The sequence below is a fragment of the Esox lucius genome, chromosome 17 (assembly GCF_011004845.1).
Source record: "Esox lucius isolate fEsoLuc1 chromosome 17, fEsoLuc1.pri, whole genome shotgun sequence".
NCBI classification, from domain to species: Eukaryota; Metazoa; Chordata; class Actinopteri; order Esociformes; family Esocidae; genus Esox; species Esox lucius.
Genome location: NC_047585.1, coordinates 8,993,557 through 9,020,573, shown reverse-complemented (window position 1 = coordinate 9,020,573; position 27,017 = coordinate 8,993,557). Strand labels below are relative to the sequence as shown.

Below are 27,017 nucleotides of genomic sequence, written 5' to 3'. Positions count from 1 at the left end.
GAACGTCTCAGATAAACCGGAAGGCTAACGGCTAGAGAGCCCCTAATTCCCAAACAGACATTCACATATTTCTACACGTTTCTATGTGAATGTTCTGCAAGATTTACTCTTTCTGACCAGGCCGCTGGGAGAATGGCTGAATATGCTCACAGCTTCTGTGAAGCCGGAGAAATAGAACGTAAGGATAGGACACATTTTTCATTTTCCTTATGTATGTGTGTGTGTCCTGTCTACGTGTTCCACTTCTACAGGTGCTGTAAGGCATTGTGGCCTATAAGCAGAGGCACGTGGCTGACATATGGAGTCTATCTTGTGCTGAGAGGATCACTGGTTTATATTCAAGAGGCGAAAGGTTAAAGGTTAAGCACAGGTAGGAATACAGACGGTCAAATATGCACGCTGAGGAGTAAAGCCAGTAGTGGAGAAAATTTTGACCCCCTTTGCTGTCAAATAGAACATTCTGTTGGAGCCCCCCACAGCTGTAAAGATTCCTCACTACCACTATGATCATGCAGCTCTGTTGGACAGCCAAGTCTATAAGCAGGAGCACTTTTAAAGCACCATAAGGACCACAAAGCTTCCCCTAACAGCTACTGGGAAACACCCTGGGCAAAGGAGTAAAAACGCTGAAAACTGTTCTGTCAGTGAAGTTGAGCACCACATGGTTAGCTAATAATAGGCGATTGGCACAGCTCTGTGGGAGGAAGTTCCACCTCTTTTACATTTAGCCTAGGCCCTTCTAAAGAGGATTTCTAAAATGGGGAAAACAAATACGGAAATGAAGGGGTGGGGGGGTCAAAAAAGGCATTATAGTTCCAGGTTACTACAGAAGTCCCAAAATGCTACAGGGATTACATACATATTTATCTATGACAAAGGGACATCGATTGTACCTTTCACTTTCAAATGGCTTAAAACACAAGGCCTTTGGTAAATGTTATGGGCTACATACTCAAGGACGGGATTTGGGGAATATTGAATCCACACTTTGTGCCTTCAACTCCAACCTAATCCTAAACTTAGATTAACATGATTGATTTATCCAACTTCATATGTTCCTTTTTATCCATCTATTCACATCAAGTTAGCAGCATCCAAACGTCTGGTAAGAGAAAACAAAATTGTTTTAGTCAGTCTTCAAAGGCAGCTCTTTAAATCTTGGAGAAGAAAAACATTTGAGGTTCCCATTGCGAAAGATTTCATTCGGGATGATTTTCTTTTGCTATATTGGATCACCAACCTCTCCTCAGATGTGGCCATTTCATCTGCCTACAGTACACAGAAGTATTTACCAGATAAAGTGCAGTAACAAACAGATAAAGTCACAGGAGAAAAAAATATTGAGAGTTAATGTGTAGCTCAGTGGATCACACATCTAAAAATAGCTCGGTCTCCTCTGGGAGGGCGGGATTTCACAGTTTCTTTAGAATCATCCAGTTCCATGACGCCTTTGTGACATAATCCACTGGAATTGATTAAAATCACCCCTTCTTAAAGTGACAGAACAGGAGAATGAATAGACGGAATGGAGGGAAGATTCTCTGATAGCTGACACTTGAAGATAGTGATACGCCATTGGAGTGTGTGTACGCATGTGTGAATGTGTGTACGCATGTGTGAATGTGTGTACGCATGTGTGAATGTGTGTACGCATGTGTGAATGTGTGTTTGCATGTGTGAATGTGTGTATGCATGTGTGAATGTGTGTATGCATGTGTGAATGTGTGTATGCATGTGTGAATGTGTGTATGCATGTGTGAATGTGTGTATGCATGTGTGGGTAGGCTAGAAGATAAATATGTTTCATTTCACACCACAGACAGTACTTCTCAGAGCTGAAGTAAAGGCAAGATGAATAACCTAAAAGCCAGGGATTGCCCGCGCATGCACTAACGCACATGCGCACACATACAAACACGCACGCGCACACACAGCTGATTGCGAGATAGGGCACACCAGATCTGAACAGCAGAAATAAGGATCTTATAAAGTATCTCAACTAAATGGCACCCTATTCCCTACTTAGTGCACTGTTTCTGGTCAGGGCCCACAGGAAATAGGGTCCATTTGGGACGGACCCCTGTAAAACCTCTTCCCTATCCTGACCTAGTTCCAGAGTATTCCCATATTGCATATCTTATCACAACCTGGTAGCCGGCAGCCAATTAGCCTGGCTAGCATAACCATTTCTCCTGCCGATGCCTCATGGACAGCCCTGCACTTTACGGTTGTCTGCCATCACTGTTATCAGCCAAGTTCAGACCTGGCTGCCAATACTGTTTTTGACATTGTTTCAAATACTTGACTCTGTGCTTGACTGGGCGTGCCTGGCTTCGTGGCTCAGTATAATCGGCACTCTGTGGTAGTTTGGAGTGGCTCTAGAGTGTTTGAAAGATTTCAAAAGCGTCATTTGGAGCCCAGGTCCCAGGTTTCCGGGCGGTTGCTACGGCTAATAAGCTCAGAGCCGAGTCGCACGGAATATATGCCTCACGGGGGGAGAGCGGAGGAGAGGTTGAGACAGGGCTGTGCTTATTGAAGTGTTCAGAGCCTCGGAGAGGGAAAGGGAGGCCCAAATGACACGCCAATTCCCAAAGGGCTCCGGTCAAAAGCTGGGCACTTTGTGCCGCGGGACTCTGATCAAAACTAGACTACTTTGTAGGGCGTAGTGCCCAAGCTAGGACACAGGCAGACTCTACATACAGATAGGGGCGATAATGATCTGGAACTTTGGCCGCTGTGGAAATACTGCTGCATGCTGGGGGTTAGGGAGCTGATGTGCGCGTGTGCGCGTATTAACAAATTCCTGCTGGTGTAAGCACTTCCAGCAAAACAATAGGACAGCAGTGTGTGTGTGTGTGTGTGTGTGTTCCACAAGCACTGCGGTGGTATTAGAGTTAAAGGCTCTCACTGTAGACTCAGTAGCTGAGGTACAGGCTGCAGAAGACCCCATCCTCAAATTAACAACAGGGTTTAGAGAAGGGTTCAGCAAGCCGTCCGCTGGTTTATTCTTGACCCCGCTGGTCGCCGACTGGTTCTGCCTCGGGATCCAAACTAAGTCTGTCACAACCTAGTTTCCCGCATTGTGACTTGTGTTGGGCCAAAATGGAACCGAAGAAATAAAGCGTACGCTGTATTGACAGGAAATGTGTATTATTCAAGGGGGGAAAAAGCTCCCGACTTGGTCAATAATTTCATATTGCTCATTGTTCTTGATGAAGAGTGTTGACAAGCCGTCTTGTTTGAGGCCACACAATCTGCAAAACAGTACTGCTAAAAACTCTACTGAAATTACTGTGATTGAAAATCGTTTTCAGATCAGTTCAGTTAAGTCAATGTCTGTGTTCATTTATACATGTTTCCGACCTAGAATAAGTTGTTTAAATTCAAACTCAGAGGTTTCTTAAAACGTTTTTACACACATGACACATTCAAAACCTGTCCACAACAGAGCACCACCGATTTACACCCTGTGTCATGTTTTCTTCATCTCCGGTAGAAGATCCAAAACAGTCAGTGCTATAGAAACAACCCAGTCTCAGAAATAGTGTTCTCCATGGCTTTGTTCTCTTCCAGGAGTCCTTGCTTTCATTGACAGAATAATCAACCGAAAAGGAGATGATTTAGTCTGCAACTGGTTGTCCACGGACCTCCCAAGGACGTTCTGCATTTCTTCCCAACATAGCCATTACCTGGCAAAGGAAATGTTTCAACTCATCCAAATCACATCAAACCTCAATGGCACTTGAGGCACTAGTTGAATTGGCAGTAGAAACAAGAAAAAGGCAAAGTTTCTCTGGAGTCTCCGTTTTGCCTGTCAGCTACCTAATATACAGGTGCTCCCCAACTGGTCTTTCCAAGGAAACTAAACTTTGCGATGACGCCCGTCATCCACGCTTTGGTTGTCCCAGTGACAGAAACCTTGTATGTGGCCGCATCGCACCTGATTGATTTGAGGTCAAAGATCAGGAAGCCCCTCATCAAAGATGGCTGCCGATGGTAATGTCAGGCTAGCGCTCCCAACTGTCACCTCTTCCTCCCCACCTTGGTTGACCAGATCTTTACTGTAGTATCACTGGGGGGAGAGAGAGAGAGACAGAGAGAGGGGGAGAGAAAGAGAGAGAGAGAGACAGAGAGAGGGGGAGAGAAAGAGAGAGAGAGGGGGGGGGGGGGGGGGGGGGGGGGGGAGAGGGACAGAGAGGTAGAGCGAGATAAGAGCACGAGAGAAAGAAGTGCGAGAGAGGAAGAGTGAGAGACAGAAACAAAATGTAAAAAATATACAGACTGTAATTTCCCTTAATTTGAGACCATTATTCAAGGCTTCAAATATCTCACTGATGAGAACAGACTGTCCTCCCTCTTCGAGGAGGACACACAAAGCTGTGGACTGGCAGTTCACTTCATTGCTGCCGGCCACAAGATGAGGGACAATGTCTGATAGGAAAACCAACCTGCACAGGCCAGTATTATGACTGAATACTGGTTTTTCTTCCCTTGAAAATCTTTGTAATTGTCCTATTGACAATATTTATTATTACATTAAGTTGTAAATAAATAATTATTTCCTAAGTAGGCCTTGGTAATATGTATGTTGTTATATCACGGGAATAGTGCAACTTGTATGTAATTATGAGAGGGGGCAGCAGGGAGACAGACCGCGACAGAAGAAGAGATGGAAAGAGACAGACAGAGAGAGAGAGGGAGGGAGGGAAGGTGGGGGAGGAAGCAGAGAAAGAGGGGAGCGGAAAGACAGAAAAAATTAGAGCAAAAGAAAGGAGCTACAAGGGGAAGAACAAGGCAGAGAGAAAAAAAGAAAGAAAAGAACAGTGACTCAATTGCGGCATCTTCAAACAGTTCCATTGTGACTCCAACAAAACACCAGAGAGACAAGACATCAAAACCGACACACACACATGCAAGCCTGCACACCCGTGCAAACACACACACACAAAACACCCTACCCCTTTACCAATTATGGAGCACAAAGGAATCACGTCCAAAATAGACATCAAAAGTCTGTGCCTATGAAACATAAACGCATCTTAGATACAGAAAACATCACAAGTCTGTGCCTCTCTATCCGTGTCAGTCTGACTGTCTGTTAATTGGTCTGTGTCAGTCTTCCCTGTCAGTCGGTCTTAGTCAGTCTGCCTCTGTCAGTCAGTCTGTGTTAATCTGTCAATCAGTCTGTCAGCCTGTTTCTGTGTCACCCCGTCAATCGGTCTGTGTCAGTCAGTCTATGGCTGTGTCTGTCTGTCTTTCTTCGTCTCTGTGTCAGTCTGTCTGTGTTCAGTTGACGTATCACTGTGTCAGTCTGTCTGTGTTCAGTTGACGTGTCACTGTGTCAGTCTGTCTGTGTTCAGTTGACGTGTCACTGTGTCAGTCTGTCTGTGTTCAGTTGACGTGTCACTGTGTCAGTCTGTCTGTGTTCAGTTGACGTGTCACTGTGTCAGTCTGTCTCTATCTCTTAGCCATTTTCTGTGTCAGACTGTCAATCAGTGTCTGTCCAAGTCAGTCTGTATGTCTGTCTCTGTGTCAGTCCGTCTGTCTCTGTGTCAGTTTTTGTCGGTTTGACCCTGTGTCTGTCTGTTGCTGTGTCAGTCTTTCCGTCTTCATGTAATCTGTCTGTCAGTCTGAGTATATGCGCCGGTCTGTCCCTGTGTCAGACCTTCTCTGTGCCAGTCTGGTTCTGTATATCTCTGTCAGTATGTTTTGGTTTCTGTATCAGTCTGTCCCTGTGTCAGTCTGTCCCTGTGTCAGTCTGTCCCTGTCAATTACATTACAATTCAATTCAATACATACATGTTAGTATTGGCATTTTGACATTTGTCTGTCTTATCTGCCTGTACTTCTGTGAGTCTGTTTCTTTATGTCAGCCTCTCAGTCTTTCTGTCAGTCTGTGTTTGTCTTTATGTTGGTCTCTCTCTGTGTCAGCCTGTCTCTGTGTCAGCCTGTCTCTGTGTCAGCCTGTCTCTGTGTCAGCCTGTCTCTGTGTCAGCCTGTCTCTGTGTCAGCCTGTCTCTGTGTCAGCCTGTCTCTGTGTCAGCCTGTCTCTGTGTCAGCCAGTCTCTGTGTCAGCCAGTCTCTGTGTCAGCCAGTCTCTGTGTCAGCCAGTCTCTGTGTCAGCCAGTCTCTGTGTCAGCCTGTCCCAGTATGTCTGTGTCAGCCAATTACAATGTATTTTAATTCCATATACTACACATTTCTTTACTGGCATGGAAAATATTTGTTCACATTGCCAAAGCAAGAGGAAAATAAGAAAGAAAAGCCATAAGAAATTCTAAATTAACATTACAGTAAACTGCTTCAAAAGGATCAAGGCTCTCTCCCTCTCTTTCTCGATCTCAGTCTTTCTTAAACATCTCTCCTCCTCCATGTTGCTTTCCCACCATGTCTCTTTCCCCCACACCCCCCAACTCCCAGCCGCCTCTCTGCTCAACAGAGCTCTAGGTGAAGTTTATAAAATACTATAATTGCATTAGGAAGTTTAGAAGTGAATCAACTTCTCTTCTCAGCTGTTAAGAAACTCCCAGCTGAGCTGCCAATTTGCGCTTAATCTTCCCTCAATTCAAAACCTGCCGAGAAGCCAGCTCCTAACTGCTGTCGCGTGTAAGCTTGAGTGTGTGTTTGTGTGTCTGGTTTTGCGTTTGTCGAATTTTAGGCAATAACTCCCATGCTAAAATCTCCTCTCCCCAACTCCTTCCTAACATCATGCCGGTAACTGGAGTATTATAGAGAGTCTAGGATAATGAACCTGGATGATGTGTGTGTGTGTTGGAGTCACTGTAGGTAGGACCCAGTTAATAGGGGAAGCAGTTGGCATTAGTGTAACGTGGGCGGGGGACCCGTTGCAGAGACTGCAGGTGAGAGTTTGGTAAAATGAACCCTGTTCTACTCTCAGCACGGTAACGACTTAGACACTCAACTATCATCCCTGTGAGGAAACCTACTGCAGTGTCTCGTCCTGACGCATTCCCCAACAACAGAGTAACTGCAGGATCTGCACTTAAAGGAGGTGGGGAGGAGGAGAAGTTGAGAAAGTTTGTTGTGAAAACCCAACGACAGAGCTGTGAGAGACGAAAGGAGAAATGTCTTGAGAGAGATCAGAATAGCAGGATGAAGGTAGGATAAAAGAAAGAGTGTACCCTTTTGGAAAGCAGCGGAGATCGAGCTTTAGCACAATGACAGGATAAAAACGAAAGAGATAGAAGATAAAAGAGCCAAGTGAGTTATAGATGGGAGTGGGGTGAGACAGAGAGAGAGATAGCACGCTCTGGAGTGAGGAGGAGAGAAGGGGTATAAAGGAAGATGAGTGGGAGTACCGGAGAGCGGAGGCAGGGGTTGGAAGTCGGAAGAAAGGCTCAAGGGAGGCTGGTGGCGCGACCCTTGATCGCCAAAACACGTCGAGGCAGACAGGGGGTCAGACCAGGGACATAACTCCACAACTTCACCCTGCAGTCACTGAGGAACGTCAGGAGAAGGGGGAGGAGATCAGCAGGTGGGCGGGGAGGAGAAGGGGAGGAGGGAGAGGCGAAAGAAGAGAGAAGGAGAGGGGGGAACAGAAGAGGAGAAGAAAGGAAAACAAGGACGGTAAAAGAAGAAATGATGAGAGAAGAGAGGACAAGAAGAGGGAAGGGGTAAGAGTGAACATTAAAGCAGGTTAGTAGGAGTAGTTAGACAGCTTGGTGTTAAGAGTAAAGCATCAGACAGACAGTAACTGTTGGGGGTCGAAGACCGCGGCGCCATGCACACCCACTCACCGCAACAGCTCGTTTTTGAAGCAATCAAATCGGGGTACTTGTATTGCTACGTGTAGCTTCGTTTGTAGAACATGGCGCATGCAAAGACAGCGTGGTGGGTTGGAGTCCGAAGTAGGATAACTTATTTTAGTAATTGCATGTCACTCCGGACATGAACATCCGCCAAATGTCTTTGAAAATGTAAATGCAGGGCAGCATGCATTAAACGAGCTCCTCCATGCAGGTAGCTAGAAGGATCAGACTAGCAGTCAGACTACTGGAAGTAGATACATTTCAATGGAAGCATTAAGAGCTCTCGCAATCTACAAAATGGCCTCCGTTATATCTGCACTATACGTGCGGTTGTAAGTAAAAAACTGTAAACTGTCAAAGTGAATGGTAAAATCTGCTACAAATACTGTTGACATGGTGAAGCAATGTTTCAGGATAGCAACAAAATCACAAAATGTTTTACCTGGAAGCGGTGAAAATGTGTCGTGAGTTTGTGCAGATGGCATTGATGGGGCTCTCATGACCCCTGACCTCTCCTAGGGGGGTGAAGTTTTCAACGTTCCACACCTTGAGCATGCCCCCTCGACAGGCACTCAGCAGCATTGGTCGACCCGGAACATAAGCCAGTGCACATACCCAATCCTTATGGGCGTTTGGGATTTGCTGTGGATTGGGGTTAGGTAAGTTTAATTATATAAAATGTCCTTGTATGTTGTTCCCATTCAGACTGTCTATCAGTGTCTGTGATTCTTTGCTAAACTGGGTAAAGCTACACATATGCTGTAGATGGACAAAGTTGACAATTAGCTGTTAATGCTTAAACTGCCAATATTTAAAATGTTTCTGTTAAAATGCAAAATATATATATTTTAGAATCCACAATTAATTCAAAATAAAATTGTCTACATTCCCCCTCCAACTAAAGATATAGCATTATTACATTTGTTTTATGTCTATCATTTTATATATTGGGAACTGTTAGCTATAGATTTTACTATAATATAATTGACATTTGTGACCAAAAACCACAAAAAGAAATCCGGCAAGCCTAGGATGAATGTCGTTGTCCCTGGCTGGTTTCAATTTGAGGTTTTCTATGTGGCAGACTGTCTATTTAAACAGCTGGAATGCAAATTTTACCTCAGACATTACTTTTTCGATGAAATAAGGTGGACAACAGAACGCTTATTAACAGAACTAAAGTGTACTATTATACAAAGATTATTATAGATGGCTAGCTAATAGCTATACAGCCTACCTATAACAAAAACAATGACTCCAATCACTCCATGGCTGGTTCCTTTCTTTAGAAAACAACAACAGTATAAAAGGGTCACTTAATCTTGAAATTGTTTAGCAGTGTGTATGGGGACAATATGATCCTGGAATATTGGAACATCATGAGATAACAGTGTCTGGATGAGTAAGTGTGTCCAAACATTTGAGTGGCAGGTATAGTTCAGACAGGAACCCCGAGTGGTGATTGGTCAGATACGTATCAGCTGATGCGTGGGATCACTCCTGGTCACAGTATCAGATTTCATACAGACTATTTCATCTTTAGGTTACTCAGTCTGCGTGTGCTGGTCTACTAGCATGCAGGCGTGAACCCGCCCACCACCCTGACTTCATCTGTTGGGTACTGTGTACCATTGCACGCTGCCTATGCGGATTGCTGTTAATGATATTCTGGTGTTGATTTTGTTATTAGTAGTATTGTATACATGATCATGTGATGGCAGTGAGAGACCCCAGAGTAGCTGAACCTAACGCCAAGACCTGGATAAAATATTGTGCATTTTCTGAATAATGGTTTTCTGTGGGAACTCTGGCCTAGGGTTGTCCAGGGGGCTGAACCCCAGCTGCACATCTATTCCTGTAGCAAGAATTTAGATCCCACCCACAACCTCGATATCCCTGTTCTCTATGTGCAATAAAGGATGACAATGAATGAAAGTGGTGGTCTTGGTGCAGCGGTCTAAGCCGTTGCCTTCTGCACACTGAAGCGTGGGCTGAAGTCCAGCCCACTGATCTTTCCGCAAATATTCTACTCTTTCTATACTTTCCTGTCAAATAATAAAAATAACAAAACAATATCTTAAAAAAAAAAAACAATAGAGAAAAATATATTAAATAACTAACAATGAATCGATATGTGTTGCACTTTCGCGGTTTCTTCTATGTATCCAATAATGCCAACAGTCTTATCGATGACCTTCAATTATCTCTGCCCTTTTCAGCTGCCACACTGCAGTGACGCTCACACCCCCTTCTTCTCTCCCTTCCGGCTTGGGATTAAAACCGGCACAGTTTTGGTAACCGGCCCAACTGTCTGCGTGTGTCTCTCCACCTGTGTGAGTTCGTGGTTCTCCAGGTCCCACTTCTTGATGCCGTTGTCTCGCGACGCGCTGAACAGCACGTCCCCCTGAATGGCCAGACACTCGATGCCGTCGTAGTGAGGAGGCTCAAAGTTGTGGGCAGGGCCAACATTACCCAGCATTCCCTCCGCCACATCGAAAGCCTTAGAAGAACCGGGTAGAAAACGGGGTTAAATCATTGTCCCAGAACAGCTGGTTTCAATATCACACCACAATCATCCTGACAAAGTAGAATATTGCTTATGCCTGTTCAGTGTGAACACATTCAGTACCTTTACGTAGTGATCCTTGGAGCCAGTGATGACACGGTCTTTTCCCAGGAGAGACTGACCAACAGTTAAACACATCACGGAACCTATATGACCAGTCAGCTTCCCCAGCGCTGTCATCCTAGTAAGACGGCCAGGGGAGGAGCAAGGGGAGTGAGAGGAGAAGCAGGTAGGGAGAAAGAGAGAGAAAGGAGAGGTATTATAGTGAGTGATGGATGGAGAGAAGGAGGCGATTTCTACATCCAAAGCTAAATGTCAGGAGCAGAACGACACCTTACAGCAACGGGTTGAATGGAGGAGTTCACTCACCTATTCAGGTCCCAGGTGCGCACTGTGTTGCCAGCCGCAGCATACAGGACAGAGCCTGAGGGGTTCAGGGCTATCTGGTTGATCTGGTATTCGCCTTGTGCCACCGTGATGGTACGGGTGGTGGTGCCCGCACACGCATCGCCCGAAATCACTTGGCCCGACGACCTGGAATGAGAGAGAGTGACATGAAAATAGGGTTTGTGGGAAGAAAATGGAGAACAATGGAATAACATATATGGAATCATGTAGTAACCAAAGAAATGTTACACCAAATCGAGATCTATATATATATATATATCTATATATACAGCTGAAGAGACCACGGCACCTTTTTCATTCCTTTCCAAAAAAGTCAAAAAGGAAGAGTTTGAGTGAGGAACAGAAGGGTTAAAATTAAGAGACCACTGCAAAATGAACGCCTCTATTCCTCTCTCAAAACTTTCCTTTTCAACTTTTCTGGAAAGGAAAGGAAAAGGTGCAGTGGTCCCATAATTTTTTCCGGAGCTGTAATGTTATGACCGTATATACACTGATCAGCCATAACATTATGACCACTGACAGGTGACGTGAATAACACTGATAATCAAGTTATCATGGCACCTGTCAGTGGGATACCTGGAGAACACATGATCCCAGGATGCACCATGGGATAATGTGCCCAGCCACAAAGCAAAAATGGCTTAGGAATGGTTTGAGGAACAGAACAATGAGTTCAAGGTGTTGACTTGGCCTCCAAATTCTCCAGATCTCAATCCAATCGAGCATCTGTGGGATGTGCTGGACAAACAAGTCAGATCCATGGAGGCCCCACCTCGCAACTTACAGGACTTTAAGGATCTGCTGCTAACATCTTGGTGCCAGATACCACAGCATACCTTCAGAGGTCTATTGGAGTCCATACCTCGATGGGTCAGGGCTGTTTTGGTGTCAAAAAGGGGACCTACACAATATTAGGTAGGAGGTCATACTGTTATGGCTAAACGAAATATGATATATATATATATACAGCTCCGTAAAAATTTTTAGACCACTTCAACTTTTCATTTATTTCAAAAAAGTTGAAAAGGAAAGTTTTGAGTGAGGAATAGAGGCGTTGAATTTGCAGTGGTCTCTTATTTTTAACCCTTCTGTTCCTCACTCAAAACCATCCTTTTCAACTTTCTTGGAAAGGAAAGAAAAATGTGCAGTGGTCTCTTAAATTCTTCTCGAGATGCGTGTGATATATATATATACACTCACCTAAAGGATTATTAGGAAAACCATACTAATACTGTGTTTGACCCACTTTCGCCTTCAGAACTGCCTTAATTCTATGTGACATTGATTCAACAAGGTGCTGAAAGCATTCTTTAGAAATGTTGGCCCATATTGATAGGATAGCATCTTGCAGTTGATGGAGATTTGTGGGATGCACATCCAGGGCACGAAGGTCCCGTTCCACCACATCCCAAAGATGCTATTGGGTTGAGATCTGGTGACTGTGGGGGCCATTTCAGTACAGTGAACTCATTATCATGTTCAAGAAACCAATTTGAAATTATTCGAACTTTGTGACATGGTGCATTATCCTGCTGGAAGTAGCCATCAGAGGATGGGTACATGGTGGTCATAAAGGGATGGACATGGTCAGAAACAATGCTCAGGTAGGCCGTGGCATTTAAACGATGTCCAATTGGCACTAAGGGGCCTAAAGTGTGCCAAGAAAACATCCCCCACACCATTACACCACCACCACCACCAGCCTGCACAGTGGTAACCAGGCATGATGGATCCATGTTCTCATTCGGTTTACACCAAATTCTGACTCTACCATCTGAATGTCTCAACAGAAATCGAGACTCATCAGACCAGGCAACATTCTTCCAGTCTTCAACTGTCCAATTTTGGTGAGCTTGTGCAAATTGTAGCCTCTTTTTCCTATTTGTAGTGGAGATGAGTGGTACCCGGTGGGGTCTTCTGCTGTTGTAGCCCATCCGCCTCAAGGTTGTGCGTGTTGTGGCTTCACAAATGCTTTGCTGCATACCTCGGCTGTAACGAGTGGTTATTTCAGTCAAAGTTGCTCTTCTATCAGCTTGAATCAGTCGGCCCATTCTCCTCTGACCTCTAGCATCAACAAGGCATTTTCGCCCACAGGACTGCCGCATACTGGATGTTTTTCCCTTTTCATACCATACTTTGTAAACCCTAGAAATGGTTGTGCGTGAAAATCCCAGTAACTGAGCAGATTGTGAAATACTCAGACTGGCCCGTCTGGCACCAACAACCATGCCACGCTCAAAATTGCTTAAATAACCTTTCTTTCCCATTCTGACATTCAGTTTGGAGTTCAGGAGATTGTCTTGACCAGGACCACACCCCTAAATGCATTGAAGCAACTGCCATGTAATTGGTTGATTAGATAATTGCATTAATGAGAAAGTGAACAGGTGTTCCTAATAGTTCTTTAGGTAAGTGTATATATATATATATAACTTAAAAAATATATATTCTTCTTTAGCCACCCATTGTCTTGATGGCAACTTCACTCTTGGCATTCTCTCAACTAGCTTCATGAGGTAGTCACTCACTTATTTTCCAACAGTCTCGAAGGAATTTCCACATATACTGAGCACTTGTGGGCTTTTCGTTCACTCTGCGGTTCAGCTCTTCCCAAACCATCTCAACTGTCAAACTGAATGGAGGTCAGGTGATTGTGGAGGCCAGGTCATCTGATGTAGCACACTGTATAGCTGCAGAATAACTCTCTATAGCTGCAGAATGCTGATGTAGCAATGCTGATTGAGTGTGCCTTTAAGTAAATTGGCAACAGTGTCACCAGCAAACCACCCCCACACCATCACACCTCTTCCTACATGCTTCATTGTGGGAACCATACATGCAGAGATAATCCGTTTTTTTAACTGTTTAACACGTTTTTGATTGCTATATGATTCAATGAAATTTCATAGTTTTGATGTCTTCACTATTATTGCAAAATGTGGAAAATAGTCAAACTAAATGCCCTTGAATGAGTAGGTGTCCAAAGTTTTCACTGGTATTGTATATATTATAAAGAATTGCACTGACTGGTCTGTGATGGTGGGGAAGGTAAACTGTATTTGGTGGAGAGAGACGGCCACTCACGTGAGTGTGCGGACACACTTGGCAGAGTCCCGTATGTCCCAGACCTTTATGTACGAGGTGGAGACTGAGAACACCAAGCAGGAGGAGGAACAGTATTTAATAGAGACCACGTTGTTGGGGTGCCCTTTCAGAGTGACAATCTCCTGCCCCGTCACCAGGTTCCATATTTTACATGTCCGATCTGAAAGCAGAGGCGTCAGAGTCAAAACCACAGACAATGAAAAAATGAAATGTCCTCAATTCTTGATTCAAAGAACAAAATGGCCACAACACTGCTCCCGCTGCTTGGACTTTCATTCAACAAACAGTGCCTTTAGAAAGTATTCAAACATAACACTCTAAATTGAACTCAGAAGCATCATGTGTCCTCTGACCATCATCCTTGAGATCTACAACTAGAATGTACAAGTTGTCCACACACACGTCTATAAGGTTCCACACTTCACAAAGGATGTCAGGGCAAAAGCCAAGCAATGAAGTCCAAAGTACTGTATAAAAACCTCCAAACACGTGTTAAGAGACAGATCTGCCAAAAGTTCTCATCTCTCATATCTCTCGCTCATCTTCATCCGCTTATCCGGTATCGGGTCGCGGGGGCAGCAGCTCCAGCAGGGGACCCCAAACTTCCCTTTCCCGAGCCACATTTGCCAGCTCTGACGGGGGGATCCCGAGGCGTTCCCAGGCCAGTGTCGAAATATAATCTCTCCACCTTGTCCTGGGCCTACCCAGAGGTATCCTCCCAGCTGGACGTGCCTGGAACACCTCCTTAGGGAGACGTACTGGGGGCATCCTTACCAGATGCCCGAATCACCTCAACTGGCTCCTTTCGATGCAAAGGAGCAGCGGCTCTACTCCGAGTTCCTCACGGATGGCTCAGCTTCTCACCCTATCCCTAAGGGAGAAGCCAGCCACCTTTCTGAGAAAACCCATTTCAGCCGCTTGTACTCGCGATCTTGTTCTTTCGGTCATGACCCAGCCTTCATGACCATAGGTGAAGGTAGGAATGAAAATTGACCGATATATCGAGAGCTTTGCCAAAAGTTTAAAAAAAAAGTCCAAATGCATTGAATGTTCCATCATTATGAAATGGGAGAAGTATGGAACCACCAAAACTCTTCCTAGAACTGGCCATACATCCAAATTATGGAGCTGGGCAAGAAGGGCTTTGGTCAGGGAGGTGAACCCAATGGCCACTCTAACAGAGCTTCAGAGATTCTTGGTAGAGATGGGAGAACCTGACAGAAAAGCAACCAACTCTGCATTGTTCCATCAATCTGGCCTTAATGTTACAGTGGCTAGACAGAGATTACTCCTGAGTAAAACCATACAACATGCCGCCTGACAGAATTAGGGAAAGGGCTCTGTTTCACAATGATGGAGCCAACTGTGCTCCTGGATACTTTCAAGGTTTTCTTCCCCAGATCTGTGCCTCAGCACAATTCAGCATAGATCTTAGAGATCGACAAAGACTTCCTTGTACTTCAAGGCTTGGTAATTTCTCTGACATACACTGTGAAGTGTGGGACCTTTTATAGACAGCCGTGTGCCTTTCTACATCATCAACAATTAACAGAATTTGCCACAGGTTGTCTCCAGTCACGTTCTAGAGACATCTAGCAGATGATCCAAGGACGCAGGATTCATCTGAGCTCAGAATGTCTGAATACTTAAATTAGAAACTTAAGAATTTTATTTTCAATAAATGGGCACACATTCCTAATTTTGCTTCATTGTTATGGATTATTGTGTGTAGATTGAAGGCAATATTTTTTGAAATAAATTATTAAGGAAGTCTATAACAAATGTGTAGAAAGTGAAGGGGTCTAAATACTTGTCTATGGCCCTATATATATAGGATTCAAGATTCAATCACTTGGTTGTACCTTTGGATCCAGTGAAGAGCAGTTCGTCTGTGGCGTCCACACAAAGGACCGGTTTTGAATGTCCTTCAGCTACTGCAGAACACTGAAGGGGTGCTGTTCGGCCGCCCTTGACCCCCCCGGTGGGAGTGATCACACCCCTGAAGAGAACACAGACAGCATTTGACACACGTTGACAGACACACACACATCCAGACAAACACGCAAAACACTAACCCCAACACAAATCATCGAAAACAAACCTCATACACGAATACAACCCCCCCCCCCCCCCCCCACAGATGAAAACAAAGTATTCACACCTCACTGAATAACACACACACACACACACACACACAAACTCCAGCCAGGTTTAAAGAAGCACAGCTCTGTCATGCCCCCTGCAGGAGATAAACATATGGAAACCTCTACCTACATCTCTGTCCATCCTCTTCCTTCATCTATCTCCATCTACCTCTTCCTCCATCTCTCTGTTTTTCAGGAGACCAATTAGAGACTTCTCTAAAACCATCCATCTCCAGGCTGGCAGTGGAAACAACCTCTTTCCCCTCAGAAAATAACGAGGCTCTCCTCTCTTATCTTCTATCCCACTCTTTCTAACTCTCTGGGCAAGTCATTCATAATCCCTCCCAGTCACTCTCTTTGTCCCTCTCCTTTTCCTTCTCCCTTTCTTGTCCCTCTCGATATCTCTCCCACTCCCAAGCCTCCCTTCTCGCAGGCAGGACGTGGGTCCCAGAGCGCGCAGTGGGGAGGGGGCCGAGCGAGGCGGAGAGATGGATGGATGATTGGTCTCCAGTGTGTTTCCTATTGCACTGACACTGGAATCACTGGATGACAGGACGAGAGGAGAGCGAGGCATTGGAGAGACAGAGAGTACACAGAGAGGGAGAGAGACCAGGGGACAGGAGTGTGTGGTCATAAAGGAACCAGTGATTAAAGGTAAATCTGGGACAGATCTGTCTCTCTGGACCCATCGCGGACACACGTGCACACACACGCGCGCACACACACACACACGCACACACACACACGTGTGCGCACAATGACACATGCACGCACAAACTTGTCATTTTCCTCCTCGGAGGGCCGTGCTTTATATTGGCAAACCAGGTGAACAGCATGTGGTGGCTGCAAGAGCTGCCTCAGCCAGGCAGTCGAAACATTCTGGACAACAAAGAGCTGAGAGGAATACAAGCAGCATGCACGTCCAGCCACAGCCGAGCCAAAGGAATCAAACCACAAAACCAACCAAAATGACACAACCCCGGTTCTACAGAAAACACGGTGCAGCTCATGTGAACGATGACAGTGAACGGCGGCGGCTTCACGTGGGCCTGAGAGGATAAGTGGAACTGAACTCAAAACAACAGGACGGGAGTGAGCTAAAAAAAATAACACCACGACAACATGATGTGACATCACATCCGCATGCAACTTCTCGGCAAATCCACAGCAAGCTCTTTGGTGTCCTGGCTCTGAGAGCCAATCCCGTTTCAGTGTTCAGACAGAAGTAGAGGCTTCTGGGAAAGGTGGGTGAGTGTATATAAATGGGGGAGGATTACATTTGTCATGTTCCTGAAGAGGGGAGCACAAGGGAAAACTTTAGTTGTGACACAGCTAGTATATCAACTAGATTCAAAATTCACACTTGCAAATGTTTGGAATTGTACGTCCCGTTTATGGACAAGAGGGTGGGGGCGGGTTTTTCTAAATTAACCTTGTTGGGGAGTTGAAGGAAACTTTGACAAGTTAACCAATAAGCTTTTAAAATTGTTAGCCCTTGTCAGCTCTTAAAATGTGTCTCTAGTCCCATTGTTCAGACGACCAGTTACATTCTCTGGCGTTGCGATAAGCACAACTGGGGGCTTTTAAGCAAGCAGTTGAAAACATTGCTCTCACAAAGGCAGCCTTACAGTTACCATATTTGGTCCTGCCCGTGAAATGATGTAAATGTATAGTATTGCTGCGCAACCGTTTTCGCCTGTTTTTGGGGTAATTGAATGTTGAAACCTGGCCGCCCATATAATGAGATCAGGAAGAGCCGTCTGCGATAATTCAGTTGTCTATGTATGAATCTGACGGAAGCCGGGGATGTAATAAGCCTGTCACGTCTGGAAGATGATCAGCGCAGCTAGAGGTGGGATGGATCTGCACTGTTTATCTTGATTATATCGCTCTCTATTAGATTATCACAGAGTTGGAGAAACAGAAAGAGAGAGAAAGAGAGAGAATTCACAGCGACAACCAGCTATGTACCGCCTTGAGGTCTCCTCGTTCCACTCTCTCTGCCGCTCGCCTACCGGTCTTGTTTCTGATATGAAAACTCCCAGGCTGCTCGGGACTGGCACTGCGATGGCCGATCGACATACATAGGCGTGTGTTTATGGAAGCCAAGGGAACTCGGCATATTAACTATTCATCCGCTGATTATGCGCTCGCTTTTCGTTTATTTTCCTTCAATTCACAAGCGGTCTGAAAGGATGACGGTTAAACTCTGTACAAACATTAACCAGCTGGCTCATTGTTGACATGAAAGGACATCAGTCAAGCTAGCAGATACCAGGGTTGGGGTTCCTCCCCTCCGACAATGAAAACTAGAAGCCTATCTGTTGTATGAGAGTCATTTAAGATTGGCGGCACAGTGGGAGCTTTCCGGCATCGTTACTGGAACACATTGGTTTTGGTAGTTATCTTTAGTTGATAACACCGTAGACTATGAAGGAGGTCACATGATTATTTTGAAATGTTGAAGCTGACTTGGCGCATGAATTTCGCAGGCTACTCTGAACATATGTAACTATGTGTTTTTTTAATTATTGGCCTATATAGTTCTTTAGCAGTCAAGTAATGATACATGAATTAATGTAATATGTTAATGGACTTCAACTGACAGATTTGTCCTCTGGTTTTGATGACACAAACATTTGGCTACTGCATAGGTTACCAATCATGGTTCATTGAGCAAACAACACTCTTATCACAACACAGGCTGTAATACAGCCTTTTCCCTGGCTTGGCTTCTCTGGTGATGTTGAACAAGCACCAGCCCTGTCCACATATCAACCAGAGCACCCCCATAAGACTTAAATTATTCATGTTGGTATAGCCAACCGCTTCAGGGCAATTTCAAAGAATCAATGCGTAATTGGGAACTTTTTAGAATGGTTATGAAAACAGTGATTGATACGCCAGTGCAGAAATGCAAGTCAATGGTTATGGGATGGGAGAGACGGAGTTTAAGTGGTCGTAAGCACAACTGAGGTCCCTTTCTGTGCCATCAGTCCTTTATAGATGCTATCATTTCTGAATCCCTATTTTTTGTTGTCTGAGCTTGAATAAATGGAACAGTTCTCACCCAGAAATGGGTATTATTTCATCCAAGGTCTCCAGAACATGTAAACTCAGATGGGGGCGGGGGGAGGTAAACACACAACCCCCACAGGTGGAAGAAGACTGGACAAGGGGGAGGGGGAGACAATGAGGTTAAAGCATGCTCCCACATCGACTCCTCCCACCCCGGAAAAGGGAGGAGGGACCAATCAGGTGAGAGAAGAGACAGAATGACAGAGACGGACAGATTATGTCTACCTGAGCACCTCGGAGAGAGAGGAGTCGCTGTCATCCGACCTGAAGACAAAACAGGAGCAGGAGAGGAGAAGGGGGGGGTACAAATGTTAAGAGGAGAGGAAAAGAGGTTAGGAGCAAAAGACATCAAGTTAAGCTCTACCGCTAGAGGAGTAAGGCTAATAGCCTATTGGTAGGGTTTAGATGCAGGTTAGGGTTAGGTCAGGGGGAAGGGGAGTGGCCTGAGTGACAGTCTGTTTCAGCATGTGACAAGATTACAGAAGAGGGTGGGGATTTAGGCATTTGGTGAAAAAAATTAAAAAGAGCCATATAGACAGTTACAAAAGAGAAGAAAAGGTAGAGGAGGGGTTACTGAGATTAGGGTTTCCCAATAACCAGGAAGTAAAGGAGGAGGAAGTGGCAAGGCAGGGAGAGGAGAATGGCTTATCTACAGGAAGAAGAGGACAGGGTTGTCAAAAAGACTGAAAGTCTCCAAAGAACCTCCCTATACTGTTATTTCACTGTCTCTGTGGGAAAGATCTGCTCCGATGTAGTTCTTATTCGGGGTTGTGAGTAGGGAGAACAATGACAAATCTGTGAGGCAAACCCCTGCAATAAAGCCAGTATTAAAAATATTGTCAAGTTCCAAATTGCACATTATATGATTGACAGGTTCTTGGTCAATAGGAATGCACTATAAAGGGGATAGTGTGCTATTTGGATGACATGTTCCTGGTCAATAGGAGTGCACTATAAAGAGGATAGTGTGCTATTTGGATGACAGGTTCCTGGTCAAAAGGAGTGCACTATAAAGGGGATAGTGTGCTATTTGGATGACAGATTCCTGGTCAAAAGGAGTGCACTATAAAGGGGATAGTGTTTTATTTGGATGCACCCTATGAATATTTCATTGCTCCCTTTACAGGACTGTTTCCATGAAAGAGCAAGCTATGTCATGTCAGTTGTAAATACAGGATGTCTGTAGGGAGCAAAGCTGTAGGAAGATAATATTATATAACCTGAATAAATTCCACCATAATATCAGCTTTATAATACTGTTCGTGGTTTACAGGGATATTTGCCCAGCTTACTGATGAATTGGTTTGTAAAAGTGCAATTTGTCATTTTCCACAGTAAATCTTGTTCAGCTGCTGTTGAACAGAACTGTTTTTGGAGAAGTTACAAAAGGTTCTGGATGTTTTGTACTGACCCCATAGAGGACTGTAGCATATGTTTCAACAGACTAAGAGGTCTGAGTCTTCTATTCAAAGCAGGAACATTCCCAGAACACATTTATTTCCAGTGACATCTTTTTTATATAAACACATGTATTTTGAGTTTAACATACAATGAATTGAAAAATCTAATTCTTATAATGAAAACTACAGTTTAAACGGAGAATACAGCAAAGAAACCTGAAATAACTGATCACACAGAAACATTATACCTCAGAGAGGGAGGTGAAGTGATCCCAAAACATGTTCACGTAATGTTAAACATAAACCACTGAAAAACAATGAAATTAATATAAACCATAAGGCAAACAAAGCTTTCACTAAACCTTAGAAGATAAACTAAATGTTCACTAAACCAACCATGTGAAATAAGCCCAACTGTCATGTAATTTCATCACATCCTGCTCTGGGCCTGACCCCAGTGACCTCAATCCCCCAAAAATGTCTGCATGCTGACAAAGAACACACGAGGAATGACTTCCTCTATGTTCATTTACTCACTCATGGTTTAGGCAATGAGAATCCACAGGCTGCCTGTGGCAGCCACAGACCACCTCAGTATATTTAGACAGACACCCACACACACACACACACACACACACAACACTTTGTACATTAATTAGGGAATCAATAAACCCCACAACCAAGCAGGATGAATAAAGATTAGAAACTACACACAGGAATTAAAGAGGATGACAATTAAATGCCGTCATGTCCATTGGCAGAGCAGAGAACGAGACTCTGGAGGAACTCAATCGCCTTGTTCAGAGCTCTTTTTTTCTGCGTTCATTTTCTCAACAGTTTGGTTTCCGGCCTACAACCCATCTGTCCACGGGTGCTGAAAGTGCTCAAAACTGCTATTAGCAAATATATTTGAGAAACATGGGTCTAGACTCCCGACTGTAGTGAGCTGCTGTTGGTGCTAGCCAAAGTAAATGTTAGCAAACAACCACAGGATCAGGACCTACAAATAGTTGGATGATTAGGAAAAAAAGGACCAATGGAAGTAAACTGATGGGAAGATGGATGGTGGGGAGAACCAAGAGCTGCGGAGGCATTTCATGGTGACCGTGTTTCATGGTGACCGTGTTTCATGGTGACCGTGTTTCATGGTGACCGTGTTTCATGGTGACAGAGTGCGCGGGGTTCTTACTTGTCCAGTGCGGAGCCTTGGCTCTGGTTGCTGGTGAGCCTCGAGAAGACGTTGCGGTCGTTCCGGGTTCTGAGAGGGGGGGAGGAGGGAGGGGAATACCCATCAGCAATTCTGCGAGAGAGCAATGGGGAGAAGGAAGGGAGGGGGGACACCGGGGAGGGGGGGGGCGGATGGAGAAATGCGGGAAATGATGAAACGGCTTGTTTTCCAAGTGTTACGTTTCCGTCACACATTGAAGAGGTTGACTGAGTGACTGGTCATGTCTAGTGAATTTTAAGGGTGACAACACACTTCCCATCAAAAACTAGCAAGGCCAGGGCTTTATGGACCACCTTCTTGCCAAGATGAGTCATTCTAACTAAAACACTCTAAAAGACTAATAAATACACTCACCTAAAGGATTATTAGGAACACCATACTAATACTGTGTTTGACCCACTATCGCCTTCAGAACTGCCTTAATTCTACGTGGCATTGATTCAACAAGGTGCTGAAAGCATTCTCTAGAAATGTTGGCCCATATTTATAGGATAGCATCTTGCAGTTGGAGATTTGTGGGATGCACATCCAGGGCACGAAGCTCCCGTTCCACCACATCCCAAAGATGCTCTATTGGGTTGAGATCTGGTGACTGTGGGGGCCATTTCAGTACAGTGAACTCATTGTCATGTTCAAGAAACCAATTTGAAATTATTCGAGCTTTGTGACATGGTGCATTATCCTGCTGGAAGTAGCCATCAGAGGATGGGTACATGGTGGTCATAAAGGGATGGACATGGTCAGAAAAAATGCTCAGGTAGGCCGTGGCATTTAAAAAATGCCCAATTGGCACTAAGGGGCCTAAAGTGTACCAAGAAAACATCCCCCACACCATTACACCACCACCACCAGCCTGCACAGTGGTAACAAGGCATGATGGATCCATGTTCTCATTCTGTTTACAAATTCTGACTTTACCATCTGAATGTCTCAAATGAAATTGAGACTCATCAGACCAGGCAACATTCTTCCAGTCTTCAAATGTCCAATTTTGGTGAGCTTGTGCAAATTGTAGCCTCTTTTTCCTATTTGTAGTGGAGATGAGTGGTACCCGGTGGGGTCTTCTGCTGTTGTAGCCCATCCGCCTCAAGGTTGTGCGTGTTGTGGCTTCACAAATGCTTTGCTGCATACCTCGGTTGTAACGAGTGGTTATTTCAGTCAAAGTTGCTCTTCTATCAGCTTGAATCAGTCGGCCCATTCTCCTCTGACCTCTAGCATCAACAAGCCATTTTCGCCCACAGGACTGCCGCATACCGGATGTTTTTCCCTTTTCACACCATTCTTTGTAAACCCTAGAAATGGTTGTGGGTGAAAATCCAAGTAACTGAGCAGATTGTGAAATACTCAGACCGGCCCGTCTGGCACCAACAACCATGCCACGCTCAAAATTGCTTAAATCACCTTTCTTTCCCATTCTGACATTCAGTTTGGAGTTCAGGAGATTGTCTTGACCAGGACCACACCCCTAAATGCATTGAAGCAACTGCCATGTGATTGGTTGATTAGATAATTGCAGTAATGAGAAATTGAACAGGTGTTCCTAATAATCCTTTAGGTGAGTGTATTTTGCATATATGAATTTGTAAAATATATTTGGTTGTGTTTAGTAAAGTCTCAAAAATACATTCAATGTCAAATTAATTTCTATAACTCCACTGTACAGCAGGCTATCTGTGGTCGCATGGTTGTGTGAAACCTTGGATATACATGGAAAAAGTAACATTCTGAAATAGATCTCTTCAAAATAAGGGCCTAGTCTAAAAATGTGAAATTAAGTCAAAATTATTTGGCCTTTCTAGTGTTAATAGGGGAAAAAAAGTGATTGAAGGGGAGGGGGTTTATCTACCTGTAAGACTGGCCCCGATCATATGACTTCCTCCTAGTTAGAGGAGAGGTGTCTCCCCCACGAGACTGCCTGGGACTGAGGATAAATACATAGAGAGGATGACATAGAAATACATTTAAATAGAGAGAGCAATTGAGCAAGAGATAAAGAGAGTGATAGAGAAACAGAGAAAGAGACAGAGAGATGTCAAGCATTAGTAGCAGATCAGTTTTGCCATGTAACACTCCAGTTCCTAGCCATATCCAGCCGCCATTAACATAGGCAATTGTGACCGAACACACATTGGCATGCATACAGTTTATTCCCTAGATGTCTGACATGTGACGCAGTTCAGAAGCCACCATCCGCCATATTGTTACTCCCCAGTAGGGAAAGGGGCTCCACAGCCAAGGACTCACAAAGTGTGTCCTCGGACAGGCAGGCTGATGGTCCTGGACACTCTGTCCCTGAAGATGGGGAGGGTCAGGCTGAGGCCACTGACGCCAGCCCCATTCTCCTGGATGTCCGTCAGAGAGGCCAGGGACTTGGTGATGTTCTTGGAGGACGGGTCTAACATGGGGCCCAGGTACTCGGCCGATACAGCCTTCATCTGGGCTGAGAGACGAGGCTCCGTCTGGGAGGTTGGAAGTAGAGGGAGTAGGAAGAATATTCTGAGTGAACACGACTAATCGACTAAACTCGCGAAACCTCAGGGGAGTCCACCAATTGAGACAAAGCCCTCAATCGAAAAGTCTGTTTAGATTCTCATGAATGACAAGTGAGGTTTTTAAAGCATTGCCTTCCGCTCTAGATTTTCCTTCCTTCCAACGAGTCTAGATGACTGTATACTTGTCAAGCTGAAATTGCCACAAATCATCAGAATCAATGCTTTTGCCATTACTACACTTCTGTAAGAATGACATGCTGGAAGCAATGGCAAGTCGGTTCCATTCACTGCAAGTATTCAACTTTCCATCGGATGTTCAGTCTAATGACACATGTCGGACACATTTAATTCAGTAAATTAACCAGGTGAGTGAAGTGGACTTGCTCTCATTTGGACTAGAGCAGTGTTTCCCAATCCTGGTCCTCGGGACCCAAAGGGGTGCACGTTTTGTTTTTGCTCAAGCACTCACACACCGGTTTCAAATGTTGCCCTACCACTTACACACTTGATTGATGTAATCAACCTATCATCAAGCCTTTAGTTTGAATTAGGTTTGTGACCAGGATCTGGACTAAGAAACACTGGACTAGAGGTAGTTCAATCATAGTTTGAGAGTTCTGTAAAGGCCATTATGGACCAAATAACTCATGTGCATATGCTGCCACCTCCTGGCCACTCAAATTACTACAACTGTCTGATTTCAACAAAACTTGTCCACCATAAACTAATTAAATAAACCCATGATGTTGAGGAGTCAGACTCGGTAATTCACCTGAAATCATCAAAACACATGTTCACTTACCTGAACTTTCAGCTTGAAGTCATCCTGACTAGCAGAAGACTTCATCTGAGATACACTGGAGAGAGAGATTATAAGAGAGACTGTTATGTAAGCACAACAATGACAGAGCACAATTTCAGTCAATTCAGGACAATAACAATAGCAATATATTATAGTTTTTTGTTGATTTTCTGTGATTCAATGCTTTATTGGACAGGAAAGTGGTGGAAGACAGATGAGATAGAGGAGTTTTTGCTGAAGCAGGCTTAGACTCCTGGAACACCCTGGGCCGTGTAATGTATTTGAGGATTGAAAAAGCTTTCAAATCTCAGGCTTGATTTGCCATTAAAGAAAAATGGGTCAACCACTACAAGAGGAATCTTATAATCAGTGATACAGTTCAGTCACTAAACCATTAGTCAGGATCACAAAGTCAGAGTTGAGTCCAAGTCAGCACCACCTTCAGGAGACACAGTCCACAAGTCAAGTCTATGGCTGAAGTCTGCTTGTGCTCAAGTCCAGGTCCAAATGCTCAAGTCTGTGTCACTTATGTAATTTACCCGGTAAAATGTAATGGTAAGAGGAATTTGGTCATAAAATGTCTTGCTATTCCTTTGCCTTTCAGCACAATAACAGTTTTTCATATAAATCATAAAGTAATTAGGGTTGTATAATGTTTTTTGCAAAATGTTTCATCAAAGAGAATGGCATATAACAGAATCTTCCCAAGAAGAATTGTATTAAAAAAATTTTTTGTTTGAATACACCCCAAGGCATATAATGTTACATGAGTCAAGAAGATGATTGAGAGAAAAAAACAAATGCTCATAAATTCAAACACTGATTATGCAACAACGACGTAGCTAGGAAAGGGAAAAGACAGACATGTCAGAATCTGAAAAATGAGATGCTGTAGGGAAAAGGCAAGCGATAAGTCTGCTTTTCTACAGGGAGGGGCAAATGCCAGGAGAATGTTGTGGGCAAAGTGGAATCCCATAGGGCACCACACTGCGTTGGAGCCTGGGCAGTTACACACTAAAGGAATGGATAGGTGTGCCTGAAAATATGACATGTGCCTTTCTTTATGTCTGATTTCAAACTTCACGTGCTTCATGTACAAAACATATACAGAAACAAAATAAATATTCCCTACACGTTCAATCGTTAACAAGAATTAATACAATTTGGAACATGAATTGCATTATTCAAGTCACGAATGTGTCCCAAAGAGGTTACGAATCACCATTGAGGTTACTCCGAGCAAGTATGTAGGGGATTGGGGTTGGGTTTAAGATTCACCCGGGGGTCTTACCTGCCATCAGAGGCCTGGCTAAACTCTGACGGCTCCTCATCAGTGCTGGTGTAACCATTCTCTGTGGAGACAGAAACAACAGTAAGTCAGTGAGTCCGCGTCTAAACATGTATGTGTTTCTGTGAAGGGGTTTGTTTTCTCACCCTGCTGTACGTTATTAATGAGCGCCTGCAGCTCGGGGATGCACTCTGCCTTCTCTCTCAGCGCATCCAGGATGATGTGGTTGTGGGCCGACCCAATCATATCAGTCTGTCTCAACTGGCCCTCCAAAAGACGGATCTGAGACTCTTTCTGAGCCACCTGTAAACCCTACACACACAGAAAAGAATAATATTAATTTAGGATATCTGTCCCCAAGTATTCCCACAAATAAATACTTTATGTAATTGCGTGTCAATTGAATCAAATAACACACTTAAATGTTTTTGTACACAAGCTCTGTCACTGAGATTGTGCTGTCTACTCCTGTCCTATGGTAACCAACAGTATTACAACTGATCTGTTCTTGCAGTTCCAGAGATGACCAGCAGAGGGGAGGCATACACCAACTACAGATCCTCCAACTACATCACCTACCAACGGTACTCTCCTTCAAAGGGTTTTCTTTTTGTTTTTATTTTTCTCAAAATATCTGAAACCTTACAGGAACCCTTGAAGCGACCATTTCCACATTGGCAAAGCTCACGTCGACATTCGCTGAGAGATGAACCAGAACCACAATGAACTAGAATAAA

The 27,017-nt window shown here is 44.3% G+C and overlaps 1 protein-coding gene across 11 annotated transcripts in view; it reads right to left on the bottom strand.

The window, feature by feature from the left end:
- Window positions 1-1,702: 1,702 nt before the first annotated feature.
- kif21b (kinesin family member 21B) overlaps window positions 1,703-27,017 on the bottom strand; it is a 63,881-nt gene continuing 38,566 nt past the window's right edge. For 2 of the 11 annotated variants that reach the window (XR_002198078.2, XR_002198080.2), the window contains exons 21-35: window positions 26,427-26,592; window positions 26,284-26,344; window positions 24,993-25,047; window positions 23,943-24,157; window positions 23,545-23,619; window positions 21,660-21,770; window positions 19,296-19,334; window positions 15,711-15,847; window positions 13,828-14,008; window positions 10,705-10,869; window positions 10,399-10,516; window positions 10,099-10,269; window positions 8,212-8,411; window positions 7,758-7,984; window positions 1,703-4,072 (exon numbers count right to left, since the gene is read on the bottom strand). Coding sequence is in view for 5 of the 11 variants with exons in the window: in XM_020055639.2 (XP_019911198.2) it covers window positions 7,359-7,458; window positions 8,212-8,411; window positions 10,099-10,269; window positions 10,399-10,516; window positions 10,705-10,869; window positions 13,828-14,008; window positions 15,711-15,847; window positions 19,296-19,334; window positions 21,660-21,770; window positions 23,545-23,619; window positions 23,943-24,157; window positions 24,993-25,047; window positions 26,284-26,344; window positions 26,427-26,592 (1,794 nt within the window). In the remaining 6 variants the exon portion in view is untranslated. Of the gene's footprint in view, window positions 4,073-7,319; window positions 7,459-7,757; window positions 7,985-8,211; window positions 8,412-10,098; window positions 10,270-10,398; window positions 10,517-10,704; window positions 10,870-13,827; window positions 14,009-15,710; window positions 15,848-19,295; window positions 19,335-21,659; window positions 21,771-23,544; window positions 23,620-23,942; window positions 24,158-24,992; window positions 25,048-26,283; window positions 26,345-26,426; window positions 26,593-27,017 lie in introns of those variants that run through there. The other 9 variants (XM_020055639.2, XM_020055642.2, XM_020055640.2 and 6 more) reach the window with 7 other exon arrangements.